General features: G+C 34.7%; 1 protein-coding gene across 1 annotated transcript in view; it reads left to right on the forward strand.

The window, feature by feature from the left end:
- The window catches only part of OTOGL (otogelin like), a 170,794-nt gene that overhangs the window by 99,051 nt on the left and 54,462 nt on the right, over positions 1-17,281 (forward strand). Inside the window, exons 28-34 of the mRNA XM_005571630.5 lie at positions 666-785; positions 3,484-3,600; positions 6,782-6,938; positions 7,608-7,634; positions 11,916-12,083; positions 13,767-14,045; positions 16,921-17,038. Coding sequence (XP_005571687.3) covers positions 666-785; positions 3,484-3,600; positions 6,782-6,938; positions 7,608-7,634; positions 11,916-12,083; positions 13,767-14,045; positions 16,921-17,038 — 986 coding nt within the window. The remainder of the gene's footprint in view (positions 1-665; positions 786-3,483; positions 3,601-6,781; positions 6,939-7,607; positions 7,635-11,915; positions 12,084-13,766; positions 14,046-16,920; positions 17,039-17,281) is intronic.

Raw genomic sequence — 17,281 nt, forward strand, 5'->3', positions numbered from 1 at the left:
AAGCAGACAATAACCATTGAATTACATCTGCCATAGCCACTTATTACCATGAGATCTCTGTTTTCTGGAATTACATCTGTTCAAAGACAGTGGCCATTACTAATAGTCGTTATCCTAAAGCTGAGGCATCAGGAAGGGGGCTGTGGAAAAACAAATGGTTAACTTGTATGTAGGCAAATCAGGTAGGCAATATGATCTATTTCAACAAGCAGGGAATATATCTGCCATTCTTCATCCTATATTCTTGTTTCCACCAAGGATGGGAATATATATAATTATGAATTATATATATATACACACACACATGAATTCTGTATATACACACATGTACATTTGCATACACATACACTCCCATATGTACTGTCTTGTTTGAATTATACTTTTCCAAGCTATTTATGTCATTAGTTGTATTAATGCCAAGACACTGGTAAGTGTGGATAAATAGGACTTGAAATCGGGTAAAATATTTTTGCAAATTTAAAATAATCACTAAATATAATTGAATTGGTATGAGAAAATCCACTTCCTCAAGTTAATTTTTTTAAATGATTGCTATGAAAATTCTTAAATGTATATTTGAAATGTCTCAAAAGTTTTAATGAACATGAGTCTTTAAATGTTAAAGTGAATATAGAATATTTCCTGGTGATTTTCTCTTACTTTAGAACAAGCTATCAGGATTGTGTGGAAACTTTGACAAATGCACTTCAAATGACATGACCACATCTAATAACTTGGAAGTGAGAAATGCTCAGGTATTTGGAGATAGTTGGGCATTAGGACAGGTAAGTTACAGAAATGTACTTTAGAAGTCAACAGAAATTTTTAAGAATATTTTTTCACTAGAACATTTTATTCTTATTTAGGTAATATTATTTTACATACTATTTTCATAGTAATTTATAGCTGATAAATGTTCATATTTATCTTCTCATGTAATTTTTCTGATTACCTTATATAAAGGATGTTTTCTCCTTATTATAGATGAAGAAATTGAGGCTCAGGGAGGTTAAATGACTTGTCTAATATTATATGGCTAGAAAGTAGCAGAGGTGACATGCAAATTCATCTCTTCTCCCTCATGTTTTCCTCACCATAGCAAAATGCCTTATCAATGTATCTGCATTTTGAAGGATGGTGGAACTTTTGCCAGTTCAAAGCAATAAATAAATGAAGACAGAATTTCTTAACAGCCATGTTACTGTATTATATGAAATAAAGGGGGATGTGTGTGTATGTGTGTGGGTGGGTGGATTGTGGTCAACTACCTTTGGCGGCAGTTGGATAAATTAACTTTTACATATTTTTCTTTCAAAGGGTTTCTTGAGGCATTATAAGCCTATAAAGGAGGGACATGTTTGAAGGATTTTCCAAACTGACTGACATAATCTATATTTTTATTTATTAGTTCTCAAGGAAGTAGTGTTATATGAAACACATTTTGAAAAATTCTGAACTCAGAAAACAGAGTCAAATTGGAAATCGGTTCTATTCTTTCTTCTACTTTCTTTTTTAGCCTGTTGTTCTTTTTAACTGATAGCGGTGTTTGAAACCACAATTTCCTGATTGATTGCCATTTGGTTAGTTACTTCTCTACTTTGCCTAGTTTACTAATATGTCTAAATCTCTTTAAAGAATAAAGAGGGGATGGGGTAGAACATTTATTCCAGTCAGTAATATTTGAGTGTGGTCTAAGCTTAAGAGTACAAAAGTGTACCTTTTAATACCTAAAATATCTACTATATTGAGAGAGACAAAATCCTTTTAACTGTGGCTATCTTATATCTTGTTACCTTTAGAAGTTTTTGAAAAAAAATTGTTTTACATTTTTGTATCTGCAAATAAATTAAGAAGTAACTATTTTAATGGTACTTAAATATTAGGAGTAGTCAAATAATTTTAAACCCCCTCAAAATAAGTTTTTTATTCACACCTGATAGACAAAGCTAAAACTCAGGTCATTTAAAAAAATTCACTATTTTTATTTAGCACTTAATATTTTCCATTACATACAGACACATAATATGGATAAATCACAGTCTCTGCCTTTAAGGAATTTAGAGTCTAGAGGTGGAAAATTTAGAGGTTAAAAAATTAACAGTCAGAACATAGTAAAGTAGTTGCTTTGATAGAAGTGCACACAAAATGGGGATTGTGATGGTCCAAGAAAGGTTTCTGGAGAAGTTACCCTGGAGGTGAATCTTACAAGATTTATAGGAGCCAAGAAAGTGAAATTTATCGGAAAGAATTTAACAGGGAAAGGAGGGAGCAGCCACCTAGAAGGCGTCAAGAGGCTGGATAGAGTATGGTGCACAAAGTGAATTTCAAGAAGTTAATTTTGGTTGTGGTGTAGACTGAAGTGCAAAGTATAGATCTGTAAGATACAAGGGCCAAGAGGCTCTTATAATCCAGCTAGAAATATTAAGTCAGTAGAGATTTAGAAAACTGTACAAATTTGGGAAACATTAATGATAAAAATCATCAGCATCTGCTGAAAGACTGTATTATGAAGGATGAATTTCGAGGTTTCAAGAAGGTCTCCTACTTTCCTGGCTTCCTGGGTGGATGCTGGTGTTCCTCCCTGAGGCAGGGCAAAGAGGAGGAAATGAATGTAGATAGTTGGGGAAGGACAATGGTATAGAGGTAGGGATGGTTAGGACCTGCTGAGAGAGAAGTGACAGAGATATTTAGGTGGAAATGTTTAGTTCTGAAATTCAGGAAGGAGATGTGGGATGGACATAGGGATTGGCAGTTACTAGTATATTCAGAACGTTAAAGCCAGGACACATGTACCGAATGAGAAAAATAGAGATTTGAGAATTAAGCTTTGCAAAGAAAGCAGGGAGAAAGAGATTAGGGAACAGCAGCCAATGTAGCAAGAGGAAATCCAGCAGAAAATTGTGTCACCAAAGCCAAATGAGGAGAGACATTTAAGAAGGGTAAAGTATTAAATAGAATCAAAAGCAGCAAAAGTCAAGCAAAATGGAAGACTGAAAAATTGCCTTTATATTTAGGAATAAAGAGGTCATGGATGACCTTTTTCAGGGCAGTTTCAGGGGAGTGGATTAGGAGAGGAAGAGGCCAAATTGCTGTATGTATGGGAATTGAGTCTGCAGAGATTTGAGTACATATAACCTCTCAGATGATTTGTGACAGAAATAAAGAAGACGAAAATGAAAGAAACAGGTCATGCTCATGTAATTTTTTAAGTCATGCAAATGCTGTGTTTAAGATAATTTAAAAATCATTTATCACCACTCTATCTCTAATATTGCCATGATTTTAATATTCTTTTTAGTTGCTTTCGAAAATAATATATGCAATTAACATTGAATTGGATGTGAGCAGGTGCTTTACGCAAATCCTATCTAAAAGGATGAGAATATAGTAGGTGCAATTGTAATGAGTGAAGTCGGATAGGTTACTCTGCTTGAGAAATTATCCCTTGAAAAACTTCTTTTCTCTCTTATATTTTTTCAACAGTGTGAAAATCCAGATGAAACCATTAAACCCTGTGAGGCACATCAAAACAAATTTCCTTATGCCAAGAAAGAATGCTCCATTTTGTACAGCGATGTTTTTGCTTCTTGTCGCAATGTGGTAAATGAATACTTTAATGAACTCTCAAGTTTAAAGATGTTCTACTGTGTCTATAATACTGAGGTGAACATGACACATAACTGGGTGACCCACTGGCTTTTTAGATGTACCACCTAACTATTGTTAGGGGGACTTATGTGTTAGTTTGTTTTTCTGTACAACTGGCACATTTAGTTGATTTATTTTCTCCCTTACTCCATCTAATTTAACAGTGTACCTTTGTGCATATTTGTAATAATTTGTTCTAGTTTATGGAACATTATTTACATACATCATTTTATGATTAACAGCATAAATGTTTACTTTTCTTTAGAGAACATTGTCAAATGGGCATTCTCAACTCAAAGTACAGTTTAAAAGTATTGCTTGTAGCACATTTGAAATGGTTTTAGAAGCACATCCCAAGATGGAATGTAACTTATATAGAAATTTCACTTTCAAAGCTCCTTCCTAGCATGATTATTTTAGGTCCCAATAGAAGTTTAAGCAATACTTCAATGTATTGGTAAAAAATAGGTAATATAATATTTCTGCTGCATACAAAGCTATGTTAGTGGTCTTGAGGGAAGTCACTTGCATGACTGTTTGACTTGTGAGCTAAGATGGTTGTTTTTCTCTTGGAATGCCATTCTATTTCAAAGAACAAATGATATGTGGTTATTCAGACAGTCAGACAGGGATATTTGGCAGATATTTTCCTTCCTTCCTTCCTTCCTTCCTTCCTTCCTTCCTTCCTTCCTTCCTTCCTTCCTTCCTTCCTTCCTTCCTTCCTTCCCTCCCTCCCTCCCTCCTTCCTTTCTTCCTTCCTTCATTCCTTCTTTCTTTTTCTGATGGAGTCTTGCTCTGTCATCCAGGCTGGAGTGCAGTAGCATGATCTTGACTGACTACAACCTCTGCCTCCTCGGTTCAAGCGATTCTCCTGCCTCAGCCTCCCAAGTAGCTGGGATTATAGATGTGTGCCACCATGCTCAGCTAATTTTTGTATTTTTAGTAGAGGCGGGGTCTCATCATGTTGGCCAGGCTGGTCTGGAACTCCTGACCTCAGATGATCTGCCCACCTCTGCCTCCCAAAAGACTGGGATTACAGGCATGAGCCATTGTGCCTGGCAGATATTTTCTTGATATGTGTGAAATGAGTCTGTGGCTTTAAGGAAACACCTGATGGTGTCTGTTGTCTTTGATAAAATGTACTTTCAAGGAAAATTAGAGTTTTGTAAAAGTTAGATCCACCCCTGCTAGCTTATAAGGTTTTTGATACTTAATGAGTTTTTTGATGATCTAGATGATGATATTAACAAACGTGACTTGTAGCTATTGTATATAATCAAATGCATCAACATTTTGAAGATATGCACGGGTCCATAAATTTTCCACATGACCAATGCATGATGTTACAAAATCATGCAAAAGTAAAAGATCCATTCAAAGGGCAAAATATAAAAATAATTTTAACATAGCAAAGTTAAAGTTTATTGATGTGGTTTTAGATTTCACATTGCAACGGCCTTTTTGAAAATGATATTTTTTTGAATTTTGATATAGTGTCAAAGAATATCACAATTACCTGAAAAAGATATTAAAGTACTCCTTTGTTTCCAACTAAATATATGTGTGGAACCGAATTTTCTTCATCTACTTCAACGCAAACCCAAACAAGACAAAAACATTATGATAGACCAGATGAAGAAGCAGATATGAGAATCCAGCTGTGTGCTATTAAGCCACACATTAAAGAGATTTGCAAAAATGTAAAACAGTGCACTCTTTTCACTATTTCTCGGCATGTATAAGCATTTTTCACTAAAACCATGTTATTCATGTAAACATATGTCTATTGTTATTTTTAAATGTCTCATTTTTAATGTCTAATAGAGTAAATATTGGTAGATATAATCCCATAAACAAAATCTCCTTGGGGATCTCGGTGATTTTTTTAAGAGTGTAAAGGGATTCTGAGACAGAAAAGTTTGAGGGCTGCCGTATTAGAGCCACATAGGTAGACTAGAGTCTTGTTTATAGAAAGGGTTGCTTTTGAGACTTCTCATAGTTTCCAAGGATCACACCTGCTTGACAAGAAATATTGTGTCAAGTCTGGAGTCCTGAACCACGGAGCCTGCTGGTTCTTTTTCACTTGAAAAGAAAAGTTAACCCATGAACTGACCTAAAAAATAAAATACAGCTCAGTGACAGCAAACTGTGCTTCTTTTTCTTTTCTTTTCTTTCTTTTTTTATTTTTTTTTGAGATGGTGTGGCCAGTGACTTGATGTCGGCTCATTATAACCTCCACCTTTTGGGTTCAAGCGGTTCTCCTGCCTCAGTCTCCCACAGCTGGGACTACAGGACGTGCCACCATGCTCAGCTAATTTTTGTATTTTTAATAGAGACAGGGTTTTGCCATGTTGGCCAGGGTTGTCTTGAACTCCTGATCTCAAGTGATCCACCTGCTTCGGTCTCCCAAAGTGCAGGGATTACTGGCATGAGCTACAGCTCCCAGCCCCTTGCTTTTTTTTTTTTTTTTTGAGACAGAGTCTCCCTCTGTCGCTCAGGGTGGAGTGCAATAGTGCAAGGGCGCGATCTCGGCTCAGTGCAACTTCCGCCTCCCGAGTTCAACGGATTCTCCTGCCTCAGCTTCCTGAGTCTCTTGCTCCTTTTTTAATGCATTGTCAGTATATTAAATTTTGTCATCTACTTAAACATAATGCAAATAAAATAAATAAATTAAGTAAATAGAATAAGTTGTTTTTAAAGATTGCTATTACCATTAATAGCCATTAGGATGTTGCATAAGCGGGGGCAAAAAAGAAAGGAAAGAAGGAAGAAAGATACAAAATTATATAAGATTACAATTGGAAGCAGAAGATGCCATTATTTTAACGCCATGTGATTACGTCAGTAATGAAAGAAGCTTCCAAAAATTAATCTGTTATATTGCCAATGTTGAAGTTTTATGTATTTATTAATCTTATTATTTCCTTTGCTAGTTCTTTGATGTGACATTTTCCTAATACATTTTTTTCTCCTTTGGGCAATAAAGAAGTTTGAAATAAAGAGAACTCTCTAGGTGGCAGTGTTAAGCTGATAATACGAAACTTTGAAAACACATAATCTTCTTTTAGAGGGTTGACTTTAAATCATAATCAGTATCTATTAAAATTAAGTAATCTTTCACCTCATGTTTCAGATTGATGTTACTTCTTTTGCCAAAAATTGCCATGAGGATACGTGTAACTGTAATCTTGGTGGGGACTGTGAGTGTCTGTGCACTAGTATAGCCGCGTATGCATACAAGTGTTGTCAGGAAGGAATATCAATTCATTGGAGATCATCTACTGTTTGTTGTGAGTACCCTACTTAGAACATCTTTATGTAGAGAACTGATAAATAAATACATATTAATTGTTGATTTATCTTAGAAATAATGCCAGGAAACTCATGGAAATAGAATTAAATTAAAATGATGAAATTTTATATTCCTTTGACAGTCATAAATTATAGAATACTGAAAGGACTTATAAAAAGAAATTGTGAGATAATATTTTGTTCTGTGTTTGATTGCTGTCATTGTACCATTTGAAATATAAATTATTTAAATACCATCCTTAGAGAAATTGTTTATGACTTTATTTCTTTTATGCCTATGAAGTTTCATTGTTCTGATGATAAACATATTTTTAAAAAATCACCTTGAATTTGCTTCCAGATTTGACTCTTTAAACTTTTAATTTACTTGTGTAGGTGGTAAGACATCTGAACAAACTTACAATTTGAACACTTTCAGTTGAGATTTCTAAATTGGCAGGTATATTTTCCTATTTTAAAACAATTATATGAAATTTAATTACAGCACAACACTTAAAGAATGTTCTTTGCTCAGAAAAAGTTCCTAAATAATACCATTCTATATTCTTTCACATAGTTATTGATAAATATATAGCCATATCTTGCCGACATTCAGGTAAGTGATTGGCTTCTTAAATAGTTTAATATTTTTTCTTTTTTTCTTTTAGCACTTGATTGTGAATACTACAATGAAGGTATGTGACATTCCAATTAAAAATATCACTATAGTATTCTATTAGGTGTATTTTCAGGTTAAAAGTTTTTGAACAACTTATGCTGTGAACAAATTATAAATAGTTCACAACTATATAATGCCATAAAAGCTTTTAAGTTTTAAAATTTTCAAAAATTTCTGAGTATTTGTGTTAAGATTTATTTCCTGAAAACTAAAATAGTGTGTAAATTAAGTTCTCAGAATTTAGGAGGCCCTCAGTACAGTTTTGGAATGACATGAATGAATGGATGGGTGAAGTTAGTTAATTTTTTAGATAAAAAGGATGAAAGATCTATAACAAAGGCATACCTTTACCATTATTTATAAATGTAAACATTGTTCAAATGTTTTTTACAATTTTATCTTATTTTTAAATTGAGAAATATAATTGTATATATTTATTGGGTACAATGTAGTGTTTTGATACATGTACACATTGTGGAATGATCAAATCAGGCTAATTAGCATATCCATCACCTACAATATTTACCATTTCTTTGTGGTGAGAACATTTGAAATTTTTTCTTTTAGCTCTTCATTCCTTAAAAACCAAGAAATTCTATCATTTGCAACAACATGGATGAACCTAGGGAACATTATGCTAAGTGAAATAAGTCAGGCACAGTGAGACAAATACCATATGATTTCACTTATTTGCGAAATCCAAAAAAGTTGAATTTTTAGAAGTAGAGAATGGAACTGTGGTTACCGGAGGCTAGTGGTGGGGAAGTGGACAGGGAAAGGGCAGATGTTGGTTAAAGGGCACAAAGTTTCAGCTAGATGGGAGGAATAAGTTCTGTTATCGATTACACAGTGTGGTGACTACAGTCACATTTTTCTTACGTTGTGGAAATCAAAGAAACAAAGTCTAAAGAGCGAGACTCCGTCTCAAAAAAAAAAAAAAATAAAAAAAAATAAATAAATGCACTGACATAAGAAATAATGTAAGGAATTTAATTTGCCATCATTGCAGGCAAAAATCATTCTTTACACATTACCAGAATGAGAACTTATTGATACAATAATAATGAAAATCTCCAGGTCTCAGCAAACATCCAGATTTGCAATAAGAAATCTGAGAGATGCTGCTGTCTAAAACTAAGGTATAGATGTAAGAAGAGACAGATAATTATGTTTTTAGTGAAAATACTTGAAGATAGCAGAATTGGAGTCTTTTTGCAAAACTATTTAATGAGGAAGGCACAGGCCTCAAAACCTAATTCAGACAAGTAAAGTGATCTAGGGAAGTATCCATTTTGTCAGTAACTGGGCAAACTCTGGATCCATGATGGATGTGTCAGTTAGAATAATAGTTATAGGAAATCTGGGCCAAGCAACCAATCTGAGGCACTTCAGGTGGCTTATTGGAGAAATGTGTCAGCTAGATAATTTCAGAGAAATAGAGATAATGATTAAAAAGAAAATTGGCATTTTTGATTTTAGTTGTATTTGTTACATTTATAGAAGTTTGATAGAGGAGGCAAATTCAACATTAAAAAATATCTGTGGTAGTTAAAGAAAATCTAACTAAAAATATGTCCTGTTCAAGATTGTGAAGAGACTGCCATACACGTACATGCATACACACACACACACACACACACAAAAAGACATCAATCTTTGGATTCCATAATTAAAATGTGATTTATTGCCTATTAACAATAACAGAAGCTTTTGTTGTGTTAACTGCTTTCTCTAGATCCTATAATTTAAACTTCAAAATATGTTATTATTTTATTTTATTATCAGCATTTTGCTATTATCAACACTTTCAGAGGAAATTGAAGCAGAGAGAGATTAAATAGCTTTGCCAAATTCACTTAGCCAAAATGTGGCAAACTGGGATTTGTAAACAATTTGCTTCAGGGCCAGTGAGCATGACCTCCATGCTACATGGCCTACTGTATGGTTAATACATCCTAGTGTAGGGATGATCACCGCACATTGTCATCACAGGTTCTACATAATGTACACAGACAACACTCTGAGAAAATGCTCCAATAACTTCCTCACTCAGAGATTCCTGTCTCACCCAGTTCTGTTATGACAGTCTCCATCTGTGCCTTTGTATTTTCTGGCATTTCTTCTGCAGACTTGTGTACCCAGAAGCAGAATTTTCCATGCATATTGAATCTCTTTACCTCTTGCTACTTGCTACATTTTGCTCTCTGTTAACAAGTCTGCAGTACCTCTAGTGATGGTTCATTCTTCTAATGTGTTACAGAATCCTTCAAACCTGTTCTTCTAGTTTCATTTGTAATACTGTATTGATAATATCAGAGCATGAACATGGGGCATTTGGCCTTCATGAGACACTGATTGGCTCAGTGGAGTGGCAGATGAATAAATTTCCTATGATCAGAGTAATAGGGAAAGGCATCAATGTGCCAAGGGGATTTAGAATTTGTAAAAGCAATGCAACAGTGATAGACGTTGAAGGGGAATATAAAATTGTGATGATTGTGGAGAGTGATAATGAATAGAAAATGATTTTAAATGGTTATTCTTAATTTGTTTCATCCCAAATAAATTTCACAGCCCTTGTAAATTTACCTAGTCCTTTTTGGGCATTTATAGCTGGCATATTTCTCCCTTTCTTTATTTGTTACATCCCAGACACTATGTAATAACATACTTATAAGACACTTATAATATTTAAAGCACATACATAAATAAATAATTGTGATTCTGTAGGAAGAATTCTAAAAAGTAGTAGAAGAATTCAAAGGTTATTGCTGAGATTATTTCAATAATTCTTAGCACAATGATTCTATATAATATCTTTGTGTTCATTTATACGATTTTTACTAAAAATGTAAAGCTTGCATTTGAAATGCTATTTCTGTAAGTGAGGGAGAACTTCAATTTCCTACTAAAAATTGTTACATGAGTTTTAAGTTCAGAGTAATTTTATTAGATAGGATATGCTCATTTCTGTTTTTAAAGAATCACTGCAGGAAATGATTGCTTTCAGTAGATGGTGGAATTGTACTTCTCCCTGCCTAAAATTAATGATAAGATCAATGACTTTTGTCTCCCAGTTGCTGGCGAAAATAGTCCAGAATCAAGCTACCAATTAACTAAGAGTCAATTCAAAAGCTTTAGGTTTTTATACAAACAGATTTCTCAGATGGCAATTGTCTCTTCAGGTTGCTGTATTAAGGGGCATGTGCAGCAGGGGAGAGGTTTCGTTTTGCTCTCCTTCTCCTTTCTCATTCTTATGTTGAATATTCATAAGGGTGCTTCAAGTCCTCAAGTTGTAATTGTATATACATCTTCTCCATTTTGAATTGTATCTCATTATAATTCACTTATCTTATTATTTGTATATTATTCACATATTTGTACAAATCTACATATTTATACTTTGAAGTATATTTGCATCTTGGAGGTTTGTGTCACTTTCCTCTTGTCCATGCTAGAAAGTTAGCCATTACCAGGTAGAGACTATTGCTGTAATTTTCTTTGGTCCTCATGTATTTTGGCTTATGGAGAAACACTGCATTTGTAACATTTGTAACTGTGATGGTGAGTCTCCTGCAGCCAGGTTAAGAAAAATTGTCCACTGTTTCTGCTCAGCTCCACCTTGATGTGGGGGCAAAGCTGTTTCAGGTTTCTATCTCTATACAGGGTACCAAAGTCCCTAGTGAAGCTCTTTTCCTCATCGTTTAGAAGGGTCCCCAGCTGCTCAATGTGTCCCAGATGATGGGTCAGTGAGGAGAGTACACCTGAAAATAGTGTATCCTCTCAGTCTTTTTGTTCTTCTCCTGGTCTTTATGGTGGAAATTTTGGTTCTCCTTCCCCTTTCCTAATTGGAAGACTTCTTATCCCTCCAATGCAATTATCCTTTCCCCTTTATTTAGGCCTGGTCTTAAGTCCTTAAGGGGAAGAAAGTCTTGCCTTTACATTCTTTGAATCTTTTTTCTCGTTCTTCAGCATGTGCTGAGTTAAATTGGCTTTGAGACAAAAATGAGAGAAGAGGGAAAGTAAAATACACCGAGAGCAGTAAGGTTAAACTTTTATGAAACAACCGATCACATGTATATCAACATTTTACATAACCCACAACACAAACATATACATATACATCATTATGTATATACATCATTATTTTTGAAGCATTTAGTTATTTTATTAGTGATAAATTTCTAATTGCTCAATATTTTTAAGTATTTTGTTATTAAAACATTTCTTTGAAATGACAGATTGAAATTTTAAAAATCTGTGCCAATTTATAATTCTCATATTTGTACTTAACTAGGACTTGGAGAAGGACCATATATGCTGGCAAGCTATGGGCAGAGTGGCCTTGTTCTGGGGGTCAATATGACCAGCAGAAGCGTTTTCTCTTTGCCAAGAAGCAGTGTTCATACCAATTTATTTTTTTATTTTATGATCACTCCAGGCCTTTTCAAAGAGAAGGTATCATGTAAGTATAATTGAAAATAAGAGTTTAGCTTTCCATTTACATTTTAAGATTTAGCCACTCAGTAAATATTAATTGAGAATCTAATATGTTCATGGCATTTTTAAAAAGTGCTCTAAGGGATATGAAATAAAATATAACATTGGCACAAGAGCCAGCTTTCTCTTTTGTATACAAAATAATTTCTTTGTTTATTTATTGGCATATATATGTTAGAATGACAATTGTTTGAGTTTTTGGTGTTAAATAAAATATAGCTAAAATTTTCTTAATATTAGTCACAGAACTTAGTTTGATGTTTTTGAAAAACCATCCACTGATTCTTAACACTTGAAAGGTTTTAATGCCCCCAAAAGTAAAAGTAAATTGTGAATTGATACCAAAGAAGTTCTATATGAAGAACATAAATCAGAGTGTAGACAGTCATTGTGACAGTCTGTTATTCTATTATCCTTAACTGCCTTGTCTGTCCTGGTTCCTGGACATGTCCTCAGTGCCCTGAACCTAGTCCTACTTTTACTGGTTTGCACCTGCAGGTCTGTACTGATTGTATCCACCTGGCACCTGTTCTGATTGGTGGTAGTTTCCCTTCTGATCCAGTGATGTTCAGTCTACTTGGAACCATGCATGACATGTTTTATCAGCTTAGGAATTTATTTGTTGGATGAATCATCAGACTTAACTTTCGCTTGTTCTGAGAATGCTCACAATTCTCCAGTTAGAATAAATTATTTCTTTCCTTTAAAAAGAACTCTTTTAGTTCTGAAAACACCTATCACCATCAAGTTCTAAATTATGTTGGTTACATTTTTTTCTCATATAAAAATTTATTTTATTATTCTTGGCATCTTTTGGTGCTCAGCAGAACTTAAATTTTACAACATGATAAATGCCTTTGAAACCATATTGAATTTGAGAAAACTCTTCGTTTTACAATTTGTAGTAACTAATGGTTTTACTAGAAAAAATCCAAATGATGTTTAAGAAAATCAGCCTAAAATCATCTCAATTTAAAAACCTTTATTTCATGAGTTTTACAAATATAAGGTAAATGTTCAGAGCTCTAGCTAAAAAAAGGTGATAATTCTTCAATGCTTTGTAAAGCCCAATTGCCCATTAGCCATTTGATCATCTTTTGGGAAATTGACAATAATGTTGGATAAATAGTCCCTTTTTGGTGCAGTAAACTCTCTTTCAAGAACATTTGCTCATTAAAAGAGCCCAGTGATACTGAAATGCAGTTACGTCCCTAAATTGATCTATTTCTCTATTCCCTTTTTTATCATCCAATTTAGCCGTTTGTAGATTTTGTACATTTGTAAATGTTAAAGCTTGCAAACACAAATGTATGTCCAATTAATCATTCAGTTTCTTGTATAAAATTGTACATTCTGGAGTCCTCATTGACATTTATTTTTTCCCCCAAGGACAAATTATTTAAAAGACAGAAGTTACCAAAGACTGATTTTTTTTTCTTTTTAGTGATATCACTGTTATTCACTGAATTTAAAGTACTACTTTTTTTCTTCTTTCAGGCATCTCCTAATTTATTCTGAAATATTAGTGATCAGCCCTATGTTTGGCAATTGTGCAGTAGTATTTTGTTTACTTTGTAAGTACATTTTGTGATACCAATGTTGATGATCTTCCTTCTTCTGAGAATCTACACTGTTCTATGTTTTACAGCATTGGCACTTGTTTCCTTGGAATCTGCTGAAAGGCCAAACTACTTTCTCTATGTCCATGACAGTGATACTCTTAGCTTGGAGCTGTGGGAGGCAAATTCAGCCTTTCATCGGAGAGCAACATTTTTCCACCATCAGGGCCTCTGGATTCCTGGTTACAGTGCATTTGAATTATACAGCAAGAAAGGCTTTTTCATCATATTCACAGGTGCTAGTGTCAAAGCATCAAAATATGATGATTCTGAAGAATTTAAACATTTAAGTAGCTTCAGCATAGAAGGTATGTTTCCTGAGATGTCCAAAAAGAGAACAAATAGGTAATTTATGTTAGGCAGAATATTTATGTCTTTAATTTAAAAACCATTCTTACTGTATATAAGCAGATGGTTTTATGACCTTAAGTAAGTTTCTTAACCTCAATACCCTCTAGTTTACTGAACTATAAAATTGGAGAAATAATAATACCCACTTTATAGGGTTATTGTGAGTGTTGAATAAGTTGATGTACATTGCTTAGAACAATCCTAAATAACCTGATTTATTATTATTACCCCAATTATTACTACCAGTGCTGTCTGGACATTGGAATCAGGGCCCACTCATGTGGCATTGTTGTCTAATGTTTGTATCTACTTTTTCTTTCCTAGAAGGCAAATTCTTATTAATCTGATTCTTAGTGATAAGGACAATATGTTTATCTCTGTCAGTTGGATACAGGGTATCTGTTTCCATTGACCTCTAGAAGATTTATCTAGTTCAGCAGAAGCCTAATCTTACTTCTAGAGAGCCTTTGAGGTCTATAGCTATTGAATTTTCTGAAGTGAGCTTTACTTCTTTATGCAATGTTTAAAAGTCATGCTTTATTTTCAAAATCCAGGAGGTTGATATCTATCTTGAGTCTCCCCAAGAAATTGTCTCATCCTTGTGAGCCCTCCTAAAGCAGTTCAAGAGAGCAGTTAATTTGCCTTTTCTGTTGAGGGTATATTTCTGCAAGCCCTTCTAATAATGAATTTTAAAAAGCACAAATTGAGCTTCAAAATTTTACCTATCGAATATAGTTCCTGTATACAAAGGTGTCTAAGTCTGGCAGGAGGTTTTGTGCAAACCCAGATTCCAGAATTCTGCAAGGGTTCTTACTCGGGCAACGAGCTCAGAACAAAGCAAAAGAAGTTCTAATATCTCTGCCATTTGCATTATTAGATGTGGTCCATACATTCTTTAGTGTGGTGACATACTCACAAAACAAGTCAGGCAAAGGAATTTTACTACTTACAGATAGACGGCAAGAATCAACAGAAGCCTAGGATTCATGGTGAGCCAGTCCTCTAGGCTCGGAAAAGCCCAGGGTGAACTGAATCTTGTCTGCACATGCTCCATGTTGCACTGCAGTTGAGGGACCCTGAAAGCAGTCTGCTCTGGATTTGATACTTCAGGTGCAACTGGAATCACTGAGCACACACTTTGCAGGACATCCTGTTGGGAATGGCAACAGATCCTGGATTGTTTCAGAAGATTCCTCCTTACCTCAGGATAACTCTCAGAATATTTTGCAGTTGTTTTGAGAACTGCAAGTGGGAGAGAGAAAGCAAGGAGAACCAAGGGGAGAGCTGTCCTCCTGCACTGTGCTCTTGAGAAGAGGAGCCACTGACACATCTATATAGCATTCCATAGAGTGGATGTGATTTGCTTACTTCAATTTACCTACATTTGACCTTTCCAGGCCTCTATTTCCCCTCTGCTCTAGAAATCTGTGCTCTTAGAACCAGACCTAGTAGTCCTATTTGAGGCTTAGAGAACTGCAGCACGTGGCATCATCAGAATATCAGAAGTCGATCTTTGTGGGCTTCTGAAACCTAGGAAACTCCAGGAGCCTATTGTAGTCTTGGAACCAGTCCTCTTTCAGGATGCATGGGACCAGTAACTCAAGTTCAGCAATTACTTAAGTCTTTAGATACATAGATGCTTTCCAAAAAGACTTATTTTCCTTGCTATAATTTGGAATTGAATTCTGTATCCAGAGTCCAAGAAACATACCTGCCTCCTGAATTTTCTGTCTTAAGAGGTTCTCTTGTTCAGAGATATCTTTGAACTGCTACAAAAGGACTTCTCTATGCTGTGGGAAGGGGAGAGTATTAGCAGACCTTGCAGGAGAAAAACTTCAATCAAGGGAGATTTTAGAACTGTATGCATGTATTTTTCAAATCCGCCCATGTATTTTGTATTCAAAAACTACTTATCTGGTACAAGGCAATGTGCTAAGTTTTGTGAGAAAAACAACAGAATATTCTTCCTAGATTTGAGTTCACGAAATGTGTTTGGTCTTGTCATTTTTCTAATTGTTTGAACTTGCCAAGTTTCTTGGCTGCTGTGAGACTCAATTTCCTCATTTATAAATTAGAAATAATATCTACTTAATAGGGTTTTTGCAGGATAAAATAGAATAATGGACGGACAATCACTTTGCAAAAAGTAAAATTCTAAACAAGTGTTTGGTATTATGATGTGAAGACAGATGAAAACCCACTACATATATATATATATATATATATATATATATATATATATATATATATAAAGAATGCTTTGAATTTTCCTCAGCCTCCTCCAACCCCGTGCTTTTTTAAATCTTTGGAAGATAGGTGTACATCTAGATATTTAATCTGAGCATGTAATGCTTTGATCACCAAGAAATAACAGTGTTTTTTTCTTCAGTTCTGTCTTTCCTGTAGCATTGTCGTCAAAGAAGGGTCAAACCCTAGGAGGGTTCATTTAAGAAATTGTTAGTTTTTGGCCAGGCGCAGTGGTTCACACCTGTAATCCCAGCATTTTGGGAGGCCAAGGCAGATGGATCACCTGAGGTCAGGAATTCGAGACCAGCCTGGTCAATATGGCAAAACCCCATTTCTATTACAAATATAAAAATTAACTGGGCATGGTGGCGTGTGCCTGTAGTCCCAGCTACTTGGGAGGCTGAGGCACGAGAATCACTTGAACCCAGGAGGCAGAGGTTGTGGGGAGCCGAGATAGTGCCACTGTACTCAGGCCTGGATGACAGAGCAAGACTCTGTCTCAAAAAAAAAAAAAAAGAAAAGAAATTATTAGTTTTCAAGCTATGTATTAAATATGCACACAATCTAAACTTTATTTTTTCCCAGAAATCCAGACAGCAGTGCCTTACAGGAGGATGTGTGAATGGAGATATGAACCTTGTGCAACACCCTGTTTTAAAACCTGTAGTGACCCTGAAGCAGTAGCATGCAAATTTCTTCCACCGTAAGTAATGTTTATCAATCAGTGATCAAAGTCCAGCCTTAGCAAATTCTGTTTTTAGTTAATTTTTTCAAGATTTAAAAACAGCCATTCTGAAGTTGTATATGTTATTAATTTCACTTAAATCAAGAAGTAGTTATTGAACGTCTACTATGTGGTAGGCAATCTTCTTGCTGCTGGGGAGACAATACTGAACAAAATAGACAAGTATTTGCCCTCATGAAGCTTCCATACTGTTGGATTGAG

This window comes from Macaca fascicularis, chromosome 11, assembly GCF_037993035.2.
Source record: "Macaca fascicularis isolate 582-1 chromosome 11, T2T-MFA8v1.1".
Lineage (NCBI taxonomy): Eukaryota > Metazoa > Chordata > Mammalia > Primates > Cercopithecidae > Macaca > Macaca fascicularis.